General features: G+C 42.8%; 1 protein-coding gene across 1 annotated transcript in view; it reads right to left on the reverse strand.

Annotated features, from left to right (window-relative positions):
- The window catches only part of SPAG1 (sperm associated antigen 1), a 75,069-nt gene that overhangs the window by 43,998 nt on the left and 18,303 nt on the right, over positions 1-12,768 (reverse strand). The window contains exons 4-8 of the mRNA XM_075550602.1: positions 9,064-9,128; positions 7,375-7,481; positions 5,892-5,997; positions 2,699-2,829; positions 272-378 (exon numbers count right to left, since the gene is read on the reverse strand). Coding sequence (XP_075406717.1) covers positions 272-378; positions 2,699-2,829; positions 5,892-5,997; positions 7,375-7,481; positions 9,064-9,128 — 516 coding nt within the window. The remainder of the gene's footprint in view (positions 1-271; positions 379-2,698; positions 2,830-5,891; positions 5,998-7,374; positions 7,482-9,063; positions 9,129-12,768) is intronic.

Raw genomic sequence — 12,768 nt, forward strand, 5'->3', positions numbered from 1 at the left:
ACATTTTGGAGTGTTTGCCCTTATAGCAGGGGCTTCAATAAGTTAATGGGTTAATTCCATAAATGAACACATTTTCAAAAATGAACACTTTAAAGCCCATTTTTTACCATTTATTAAAGCTCAAGTAGAAAGCGAATGTTTTGAGAATGATGATGGCAACAAATGTACAAATGTGCTTGACACAGTGGATGCATGTATGAATTGTGATAAGATTGTATGAGCCCCAATAAAATGATCAAAAAATAAATAAAAAAGAAATCTCTGTCCTCACCTTAGCCAAATCGTTATCAGGTTCAACCTCCAGTACTTGGCTCAAATCTTCTACAGCTTCCTGGAGCTTGTTCTGATGTTTATATGTAGTGGCTCGGCGCAGAAGAGCTGGAAATGAAACAAAATAAGGGCTACATTTTATAAGATGTGGCATTAAAGCTACAACTTATTTTGCAAGTGAAAGAATATAAGTAGCACAGAAACCATAAGTCTGTTGCTGTCAAAGGCTCAGATACACCTGTTTTCACATCGTACACATAGGAAGCCATTCTGAAGTGGAGAAGAGACTGCCCTGGGCAACCACTCTCCCAACAGCACCCCTTCTGGCAGCCGCAAGAACTGCATGGTTCCTAACCATCATACCACCCACGTGTAACCAACCCTCTGGCTGCAATACTGGGAAGCTGTTCACTAAACTGGAGGAGCCATGGTGGCAATAATGGTTACACACTGGCCTGCTATCTGCAAGGTCAGCAGTTTGAAACCACCAGCACCTCTGCAGAAAAAAGACAAGGGCTTTCTACTCATGTAAAGGCGTCACATTCTCTGAAACTCACATGGGCAGTTCTACCCTGTCATATACTGTTGCTCTGAGTGGCATTGACTCCATAGCAGTGAGTTTGGCTTGTTTGGCTTGGTTTTCACTAAATAATAGTGATTTCCTTCTTATAGCCATCACTTGTATTACTTTGTTTCACCACTTTATGAAAATTTAGAAAATTCTTTACTCAGTATATTGCTGACTAGCACCTGGCTCAAGGAGCCCTGGTGTAGTGAGTTACGCACGGGGCTGCTAACTGCAATTCGAAATCACTAGCCCCTCCCTGGGAGATAAATGAGGCTTTCTACACCGGTAAAGATGTAGAGCCCCAGAAACCAGAGCTACAAGTACACGTTGTCCTATAAGGTTACTATGAGTTGGCATAGACTGAAAGGCAGTGAGTCGTTTGGGTTTTTAGTACTTGCTTTTTTGGATGTCTACCTCAGAATATAGGCGCATTAGCCCAATCTGTGCGGCAATCTCCAGAGCGAAGAGAAGAGGTTCTTTGCACATGGAACTGCACAAGTGCCCCAACGGCGAACCCAGCTAGGTTCAGAAAGCGTGGCTTTTACTGTGGTTTGCATTAGTTTGGGGGCTAGGTTTCCATGTGTAATTTTACAATTACCTAATACCAAAAAAGGAATGCCTTTCTGCTTCCACCCATATCCTTTATCACCTAAGAAGCACTGCACATAGTAGGTCATTATTTTAAATAGAATCAGGCTTGGCAATTCTGAAAGTGAGAACTTACATCTGAAATAGTTTAGTCTGTCATTTTAAAAACTATATTACAAAGATGACCAATTTTAGTTTCATTTGGAAGGAGCAAAAGTCACCATGTCACATAAATTGAATCAAAATTGTAGCCCTATGCTTTACGCAGTTATTACTGTTCCAATTTCAGAAAGGGGGTTTTATGAAGAAATTGATATAAACGGATCTTTTTAAACTCTTATTTTGGACTAATTTTATATTTCCAGGACAGTGTCACACCCAGTAGAGAGACTTCCCACATGCCACTTCCCCAATGCAAACATTATAACCACTGGCAAAGTTTAGAATGAATGTAAATGTAACACTATGAACTATAGCTATTCAGATTTCACCAGTCTTCTTGGAATGGCCTTTTCCTGTTCCAGGATTGAATCCAACCCACCACCTTGTGCTTAAAACATACTCTTTTTTAAGTTAAAAATAAAGTTTTGAAAGGGAGTTATGTATCTATTCATTTAAGCCAGCATGAGATTTCTTGATGGTTTATGGCCATGCTCATTACTCGTTCGCCCTTTCTAGATTTATTCTGCAGTAGTGAAGACTGGTGTTTAAGAACATACTCTAGCAAGGAGGGATGGAAACACAAGGCCATGCTAGTGGCAGAGGAGCAGGTAACACGGTGGCAAGCTGTGGGCTCGGGAGTGGGTCAGCCAGTTCTGAGTCATGGCTATGCATCTGCTGGCTCTGTCACTGTGAGTGAGTCCCTTCCTCTCTCGGCACTTCAGTTACTTCCTTTGTGAAATGAGTGTACTAATGAAAGTACCAGACCACTCGGGGCGGTTGTGAAAATCAGTGGAGTGAATACATGTATAAATTGCCTGGCAGTGGTTGAATACAGAAGTTCATGATCTGAAACAAAACCCCACCCAATTTATAACAAAGAACTGTTAAAAATCAAAAACAAACTCTTGGCAGAGGGTCCGGCACCAAGATGGTGTGGGCCCATTGGGAGAACACAAAAGCCTCCCCAGGCTCCTGATAAAACCTGGGAGTTCACTCGTGCACTGGGACGGAGACGAGCAGCACAGGCTATGGGCACGAGAGGACTTCGGTGGGGAAAGGAGCGCACTGGGGCCTGTACATTTAAAACTTACTCTGTGAATATTTTCTTACCCTTTAGGTTTCCAGGTTCTAACTTCAAGACCTGCTGGCAATCCTGAAAAGCACTAGTCCAATTCTGTAATTTGATTTCTGCTTGGGCTCGGTTGTTCCATGCAGCCACAGTAGGAAGCACTGAAATACTCCTAGAAAAGGGAACACTTACTGGCACCAAGGAGACTGAAGGCAGACAGGAGAATACAGGAAACTCCGCTAGAGTGTCAATGCAACGATTATAGCCTGTACCAGGAAAAGTAATAACATGTGATTCTACAAACACACAGAAAAGACACATGACGGCAACATCTACAGGGATGTTCAATAGCCAGGGAAAGGATTTCTAGCTGAGTCTTGCTTTAGTGGCGCTGTGAGGATTTGAATATCCATCCACGATGCTGACTCCTAGTGACCCCTGTGACTGAGCAGAACTGCCCCAGACGTGGTCTCGGCTGCCATCCTCCCAGCAGCGGCTCCCCAGTTCTGTCTCCTGCTGGGCCACCGCGTGGGTTTGAGCCACCAGCCTTTTAATGAGCTGCCAAGTGCTTAGCTGTTACACCACCAGAGCTCCTGAGATGGATACTGCAGATCCCCAACACAAGGGGGAAACTGAGACGAGACACAGAGTAGCTGCTGGACGTCTTAGCTCCCTTCACCAACGTGCCATGCTGCTTTCTTTCGCCCATGCTACGGCTCCTGCTCTTTCAGGGAACTGGTGGCATGCCAGGGGAAATGTTTGAACAAGCTGATGGCGTGCTGGAAGTACTCACTCGTCTACTCCAGGAAACTTGGAAGACAGATACTTGGCCAACCTACTGAGAGGGATCCGTATCCATTCTCCAGAAAGGGAACAAAACAGAAATTACCAAACAATATCATGAAGATCGCCTGCAAGCAAAATGTTACTAACCATCATTTAACAATGGTTGGAGTAGTACATTGACAAGGAGCTGCCCGAAGTGCAGGCTGGACTGAGAAGGAGACATAGAACAAGGGATATCATTGCTGACGTCAGCTGGATCTTGGCTAAAGGTAGAGAATACCAGGAAGATGCTTACTTGTGTTTTATTGTCTATGTCAAGGTATTCGACTGTGGCCTGTGTGGATGATAGCAAACTATGGACAGCCTTGAGAAGAACGGGAATTCCAGAACACCACATTGTGCTCATGCGGAAGCTATACATGGATCAAGAGGACTCATTTGAACATGGCCTAAAATCAAGAAAGGTATGTGTCAGGGTTGTATCCTATCACCATTCTTATTCAATCTGTATGCTGAGCCAATCATCAGAGAAACTGGACTAAATGAAGAAGAACCTGGCATCAAAACTGAAGGAAGGCTTATTAACAACCGATGGTACACAGATGACACAACCTTGCTTGCTTGTCGAAAGTGAGGGGGACTTGAAGCACCTGCTGATGAAGATCAAGGACTGCAGTCTTGAATATGGATTGCAATTCAATGTACAGGAAACCAAATCTTCACCACTGGGCCAATAGGTAACACCATGATAAACTGAGAAAAAAAAACTTAAGTTGCCAAAGATTCCATCTTACTTGGATCCACAATCAAAGCTCATGGAGGCAGCAGTCAAGAATTGAAACAACACACTGCGTTGGGTATATCTGCGCAGGGCCTCGTTAAAGCGTTGCAAAGCAAAGGTGTCACTTTTAGGACTCAGGTGCACCTGACGCAAGCCAGGGTACTTTCAATCACCTGAGATGTAGAAGAAAGCTGGACTCTGAGTAAGGGAGGTTGACAAAGAGGCGACGCACTTGAATTAGGTGCTGGCAAAGAAGAACGAAAGTACTATGAACTGCCCAAAGAACAAACAGCTCTGTTTTAGAAGTACAGCTAGAATGCTTTTGAGAGGCAAGCAGGCTTTGTCTCATGTACTTTGGATATGTTATCATGGAGAAGGACATTGTGCTTGGTAGAGAGGGAGCAAAAAAGAGAAAAAGCCTACAATTGTGGTTATGTTTGAGGCCAAGATAGGACCAAGCAGTATTATTCTGTTCATTCACACAGGATCGCTATGAGTCAGAACGCAACAACACCTAACAACAAACACCAACAACACCCAAGACACTCACTAAGACAAGATCTACCAGAAGACCAAGAGCAGTATCAAAGCTGGTTAGGTGTGACATCCATAGGCTGAGGAGGGGAGGTTGTAGTTGAATACATGGTCATCAGACACAGACAACATTAAAGAATAAAATCAAATCAAACTTACTACCTTCATGCTGAAGGTTGAAGGAAGATTTTACAAAGTATAGTGCTAAGGTAACATCAGTGATTCTACAGACATGGTTTGTATACCATATCAGTCTATTTTTCATCGACTATAAGAGCTTCAAAAGTACACACAGCAAATACTTATAAACGACCCACTATGATCCAAGAATTTTGCTAGACCATGGGGATCTCAGGGCATAAAACAAAGAGAGAGCTTCAAGTCCATTTGGCATCAAATCACACAGACTTAAATCATACGTTTAGCATGTGCTACAAAGAGGAAGTAAGATGCTTCTTAAATAGGGGGGTGGGCGAGGCTGAGGTTTAATCTAGTCTGACAGGTGGGGAAAGACATCCCTGAGGAAATGAAGCAAGGGCTGAGCCCTGAAGCAGAAGTCAGATTTAACTGATAGTGAGAAGAGCGTTCCAGACTCCAAACCCAGCATGTCAAACCCAGCATGTCAAAGGCCCTGCGGCAGGAGGGACGGAGAGAGTAGCACAGATCCAGGCAATCTCATTCCAGAGGCTAATTTCATAACTTCCACGCTATATGAAAAGAAGGCCAGGTGCAAGCTGCTGGATGTTCCCCAGGAGAAAGATGCAGCAGTGCGCTCCCATTGAGAGCACAGCCTTGGAAACCTATGGGGCAGTTCTACTTGGCTCTAGACAGTCCTTGTTCGTTGGAACCAACTTGATGGCAACTTGAACTTTCTGTCAAGGTCCTTTCTGATAGCCTCTGTTTTCCCTGAAAAGCAGGAAAGTTAAGTCATCTGTCAAAAGTCAGGTGGGGTAGGAGGCTAGAAGTTTGAGAAAAGTATTAAACAAACCAGACAACCATAAATGATTTTATGTCAAATCACAAACATAATTTCTTGAGTGATTATGGGGCAGACCACTGGCTTAGATCAATTCAGTTTAAGCATTTTCATTTTTAAAACGACAAGTTTAAGCCACAACAAACATTCAGCTCACCTAGTGTAATACATCACAGCTTCTTCAAAATCCCCTGAGTTGAAAGCTTCATTTCCTTTTTCCCTTTCCCGAGTAGCAAGCAAATCCTTTTCCTTGTTGGTTCGACCTAGAAATAAATATGTCTGTTACATGAGAAAATAGGCTTTAACATATTTTTTTTAATTTTAAGTTCAAGAATGCGGATTTTTTTAAAAGGTAAAACTGACAGCATTTGTGTAGTAGATTCATTGATAATAACAAGTTATAGTGACAGGCTGCCTGTGTGCCACCAAACAGCTCCTGCGATTCGATTCCTTGATTGGGAGGATTAGGGTCATGGTTTCATGGCACAGCCCAGTTAATTGGCCTAATAACATAGTCACTGCTTCTGTTCTACCTTCTAACATGACACTCGCTTCTCACTTATGAAGTTAGCAAAGGCAGGGTATTGTGTGAAAATTGGCATTACGGGAAGATGGAGGAGGACAGCAGCAGCATTTAACTGCCAAACCGCTGGAATCGTGGGCCAGCCTAGATGACACAAACCCTAACCGCCACGGCCAGCAGGACTCTTGGCTACACATCCCCATTTCAGCTGAACGCTCCGCCTTGTATGAAACCGATCCAGCCAGGCCTCTTCGAAGACACTCTTTTGATGGGGCTTCGCCCCTCCCCCAAGGCATTGAATAAGCCTAACATTGCATTAGATAACTCTGCTGCACAAGACCTCTTTGAAGAATTGAAAAGCAAGGACATTACTTTGAGGAGCACTTTGCCGGACTCAAGCCCTGGGATGCTCAGTAACCTCGTATGCCTGTACATGTGGGACAAGAGTCGATGCATTTGACCCTGGTGCTGACCGCTAACAGAACAAATACATCTGCCTGGGAAGAAGGGCAGCCAGGGTGCTCCTTAGAGGCAAGGCTGGTGCGACTTGCCTCGTGTACTTTGGACAGGTCGTCAGGAGAGGGCAGACCCTGGAGACGGACATTGTGCTTGATAAGATGAAGGGGCTGAGTGTCTGCCACAAGGGGCTCAAGCAGAACAGCAATTGTGAGGATGGCGCCGGACCCGGCGGTGGGGGTGGGGGGTCCTGTTGTACAAAGGGATGCTTCAGCCCGATGGCCTCCAACACTAAGAAAGACGCACCACTGTGAGAACTTGTCTGCAGCTCGCCACTGATGGCAAAGGCATGTGGAACACATTTTGTTTACAATAAATCCTTGCATGTACGTCTGAACTGGAGGCCTGGTTGTGAGACTTTTTGACTTACTCTTGTATTTTGGAGTTTTACTAAATTCAATGAAACCATCACCTTCAAAAAAATTAAGAATTTAAGACACAAAATTGAGTTTGTTAGTGGTGGTGAGCTTCGGGGGACAATCCACAAACTTTTCATAAAATGCAGCATTTACTGAGGATGTCTGCTAGGTCAGTAGCTTTTATTTTCATTCAAACATTTTCAAACCCCTTAAGTTGTTCCTGTTTTGTCCCCTGGAAGTACCTGCTGTATCTATTCTTGTCTCAATCTTGGATAAATGTATCTTGTTTATTACAGTGTCTTCTTTGTAATCGTCATCAATTTTTGAACATTCCTTTTCCACGTCAAATCTGAAGTGAACAAACAATAAAACCTGAAAAAGTATAATGCAACCCAGAAATAGAGCTTATTGCTCATATTCTTCTATTGACATCCCAGTGCCCGTGGACATAGGTCCCAAAGGACCTCATAGGTTGGTTTCATAAATCACTCATATTCTCTCTCAGAAAACATGCAGGCGGGTAAGGATTTAGAGTTAATCAGGCCTGCAAAGATTCTGAGAAGAATTCCAATCAAATGGGAGTGGAGGAATGAGGAAAAGACTTTCAAATTCTCAAGGAGTCGAGGCTTCTCTGAGTCGCCGAGGTCGGATAAACCAGCACAATCATTGCCCCGAGGTGGTAGGCTTTGAATGAGAAGTATCCTTTGAGGACTTAAATAAACAAAAACAAAAAACCAACACACTCACTGCCATCGAATCCATGTCAACTCAGGACAGGGTAAGCGAGCCTGTGAGTGCCTGGGATTGTAACTCTTTACAGGAGTAGAAAGCCCCCGCCTTTCTTCCTCAGGGCAGTTAGTAGTTTCAAACTGCTGACCTGGTGGTTAGCAGTCAAAGCGTAACCACTATGCCACCCGGGATCCTAAATCAAGCAATAGTGCAGCTTGATTAGTAAAGAATGACTGCCTTGAGTATCGTACTCTTTTAAGAACGATCTCAAATTCACTTTCAGCAAGTCTATTGTAACCTATAGTGAGTGACCCTTTAGGACAGAAGAGAACTGCCCCGTGGGTCTCCGAGACTGGAAATCTTTACAGAACGGGAGGGCCACGTCTTTCTCCCTCCAAGTGGCAAGAGGTTTGGAACTGCTGACTTTGCAGTTTAGCAGCCCAACTGGAAACTGCTGCATCTCTCAAACATAGAGTCGACGCCACAGAGTCGATGGCGATGCATAACGACCCTGTAGGACAGGTAAAACTTTCCCTATGAGTTTCAGAGACTATAAGTCTTAACAAGAGTAGAAAGCCTCTTCTCTCTTCCTGGCTGGCTGGTGGTTTCGAACAGCTGACCTTGAGGTTAGCAGCCCAAAGTATAACCACTATGCCATCAAGGCTCCTTACTACACCAGTAGGGCTCCTTAAAAACTCTCTATAGGGGATCAAATTGGCATCAGCAACTCGAAAAGTTAGATAGGAAAATTATGGGGCAATGAGTTTATACTACTGGGGAAAGAACAATTCAGAAAAGGGGGTAAGAGTTGTTATTGAACTTGAAGAATGTAATCGTGTCACTGAATTGTACATGGAGAAATTATAGGTATATATTTTGCTGTATAAATCCACAACAAACAACAAAAATATATATATTTTTAAATCAATTATAACTATGCAGTTCAAAAATCTGTTATTCCAATTGTGACAGGTCGTCTGGTTTTATATTTTGGATGGGTGTAAGACTTGTGTGATGAATTTTTGGGGGGTCTTCTAAACAAATGGCTGCAATAGCATTTACTATAATGGAAAATTAAAACATGCTGAGCCTCGATACTTTTAATGGTCTACTAGAATAACAGTCTTCTCAACATACTCAGTGTTATAATACTTATTTCAGAGGTCAATAAAGTTATTTATGGTAGAAAAGGTTGTCTTTACTTATCCCATTCTGCATAATCCCTTGGAATTTTCTTTTTAGCTGGTTTACTTTTAGAACACTTTTCCTAAAAGAAAGCAAATAATTTATTATGAGATACATTTTATCTGAGATTAGCAAGTTAATATAAATGCAATACAAAGCATTTGATTCAGATATAAATACTGAATGGATAATAAAAACAGCTCATAGCCACCCTACATAGGTTTCTAAGACTGCAAATCTTTATGGAGGCAGACCGACACATCTTTATTCTGAGGAGCAGCTGGTGGGTTTGAACTGCCAACCTTGTGGTTAGCAACCCAACACTTAACCGGCAGCACCACGAATACTCCTTTTCAGTGCTATTAAGTGATCAAAATAGGTTGCCATGCCTGTTTTCAAGATGAGAACAAGCTCTGCAGCAGAAGGGTGTGCAGGGAAGGTGTGCTGGGGCAGCCGGCCATAGCCATCATTCTCTCAATAATTAACCTCCCCGAGGAAGGCGAATGTCACGTTATAGAAGTACTAAAGATTCAGGAACATTAATTTTACACACATATCTAAATATTCTGAGAAAGGAAAATGCAGCAGAACTTAGAATAACAAAATAAAGTAGTAATAATTTATGGATTATGAAGAGTTCATGAGGGAGGGGGCAGTGGGGAGGGAGGGGGAAAATGAGCAGCAGGTATCAAGGGCTCAAGTAGAAGGCAAGTGTTTTGAGAATGATGATGGCAACAAATGTACAAATGTGCTTGACACAATGTATGGATGTATGGATTGTGATAAGAATTGTATTAGGCCCCAATAAAATGGTTAAATTTTAAAAAAAGAAAATAGGGACAGATGTTTTTAAACAATTACCAGTTCTCACTATGATCAGATCTGTGGTTACTAATCGCTAAGTTACCCTACTAAGGACGATGATCTACATGGAGTACCACCCAGCCCTTCCTGCTGTTAGATGCTGTGGAGTTGGTTCTGCCTCATAGCCGCCCTGTGACCCACAGAGCAACACACACCCTGGGCGGCACCAGCCGCACAGTTGTTAAGTGGGAGCCTGTGTTGCAGCCAAGGTGTCAATCTGTCTCCTGGATGGCGGTCTTCCTCTCTCGATGACCTCCCACTTTACTAAGAAGGATATCCTTTTCCAGAGATTGAGCTCTCGACAACATGCCCAAAGTATGAGATGAAGTCTCACCATCCTCACTGCTAAGGAACATCTGATTTTATGCTTCTTCCACAGCGGATGTGTTTGTACTTCTGCTAGTCAACGTTAGTCTTAGTTTTCTTCAACAATACCATAATACGATTCTTCGGCCATCCTTATTTATTATCCAACTTTCACACGCATTTGAGGCAACTGAAAACTGGGTTAGGTGTACCTTCATGTTCCAAGGGACATCCTTGCTCTTCAGCACTGTAAAGAGGCTTTGTGCAGCCGAGTTGCTGGATGCCATCCATCATTTGGGAGCCCTTGGGAGCCCTGGTGGCGCAGTGGTTACAAGTTGGGCTGCAACCCACAGTTGTGAACCACCAGCCACTCTGAGGGAGAAAGGGGGTGCCTTCTACCCCGGTAACAGTTAGTCTCAGACACTCACAGGAACAGTTTCCCCATGTCCTATAGGGCCCCTATGAGTCAGCATCGGCTTGATGGCAGGGAGTTTGATTTTGGTGTTACAAATAATTTGAGGAGTCTTGGTGACATAATGGATTATGATTGGACTATTAACCATAGGTCAGCAGCTGGACCCCATCAGTTGTTCCAAAGGACGAAGATGAGGCTGTTGGCTCCCGTAAAGATTTACTGCCTCAGAAAGTAAAAGGAAATAGAGGAAAGAACTAGGAGGCAAAGAGCATTTATAGAGGTCTAAATACAGGTGTGTACATATGTAAATATATTTATATATGTGGGTGTGGAAATAAATCTATGTGCATATATATATGTACATATATTTAGTATTAAGGTAGCAAATGGACATTGAGCCTCCACTCAAGTACTCCCTAAATGCAAGAACTCTTTGTTCTATTAAACTGGCATTCCATGATGCTCTCCTTCTTGACAGGATTGCTGAAGGCAAAGCGGGTGCATAAGCAAATGTGGTGAAAAAAGCTGATGGTGGCCAGCTATCAAAAGATACAGCATCTGGGGTCTTAAAGGCTTGAAGATAAACAAGTGGCCATCTATCTGAGAAGCAACAAAGTGCACATGGAAGAAGCACACAAGCCTGAGTGATCAGGAGGTGTTGTTAGGATCAGATATCAGGCATCAAAGAACAAAAAATCCTATTATTGTGAGTGCGGGGAAGTGCGGAGTGGAGACCCAAAGCCCATCTTAGGCAACTGGACGTCCCCTTACAGAAGGGTCTCGGGGAGGAGACCAGCCAGTCATGGTGCAGTATATAGCACCAATGAAATATACAATTTTCCAGGGAGGAAGGGGAAAAAATGAGGCGCTGATACCAAGGGCTCAAGTAGAAATAAAATGTTTTGAGAATGATGATGGCAACAAATGTGTGATAAGATTGCACGAGCCCTAATAAAATGATAAAAAATGCAATAAATCGAAGGATAAAAAGAAAGAGGGAAAAAAAAGATTTACCGCCTCAGAAACCCTAAAAAGAACACCATTATGTCACTATTCTTTTAATTTTTTAATTAATTAATCATTTTATTGGGAGCTCTTACAGATGTCATAACATTCCATAATTCAGATAGTTCAAGTATAATTGTACAATTGCAACTACAATCAGTTTCAAAACATTTGCTTTCTTCTTGAACTCTTGTCAGCTCATCTTTTCTCCCTCCCTCCCCCACCTTTCCCCCGAGGAACCCTTGTTGTTATTGTTATATATTAGTATTAATATTTTCATATTATTCTCTTTTTTCACCTATAATTCTGTGATTTGCTCCCTTCGAGTGGAGTTCCACAGTCATCATTACTATCAGCTCCCCCTCCCCCCTCTTCCCTATCTCTGTCTTCCCGTATCCTCAGGGAATCATTACTCCCCTTGCCGTTTCTGTAGGGTCATCCATCCTAGCATTCCTGCATCTAATGATCTAACTTGTATCCCTGAATGTAGGTAGGTCTAGCATATTAATGAGGTGAACATAAGCCTTAATAGTAAGGGGAGGGAATATTTGAAAACCAGAGGATAGCTATGAGTTTCATCAGTGCTATGCCACAGCCTGACTTCCTCATCCCTAACCCCCTCCTACCCCCACGGCACATCTGTGAGGGCCTGTCCAATTGTCTCGAAGGTGGGCTTTGGGTCTCCACTTTGTCCACACTCCTTCACATTCATTTGATTGCTTGTTTTTGAATTTCTGATACCTATTCCCGTCAATACCTTGTGATCACACAGGCTGGTGTGCTTCTTCCATGTGGGCTTTGTTGTTTCCCTGCTCAATGGCTGCTTGTTTGACTACAAGCCTTTAAGACCCCCAGACGCTATATTTTTTAATAGCCTAGCACCATCAGCTTTATTCACCACATTTGCTTATGCTAGGTCACTATTCTTATGGTTAAAAAACGAAAAAGAATGTGGAGACCCAAGACATAGATCCCAGGTATAGGTGATAAAAGCGAGTGTGTATCAATATCAGTATCTATATGTATATCTACATCCACCTCTATATAAATTTTTCCAGGGGAAAAGTCACCACAAGATTATAATAGTGGGGAAAAAAGATTATAATAGTGAAGAGGAAATAAACTTTATATA

The sequence above is a fragment of the Tenrec ecaudatus genome, chromosome 5, assembly GCF_050624435.1.
Source record: "Tenrec ecaudatus isolate mTenEca1 chromosome 5, mTenEca1.hap1, whole genome shotgun sequence".
In the NCBI taxonomy this organism is placed as follows: domain Eukaryota; kingdom Metazoa; phylum Chordata; class Mammalia; order Afrosoricida; family Tenrecidae; genus Tenrec; species Tenrec ecaudatus.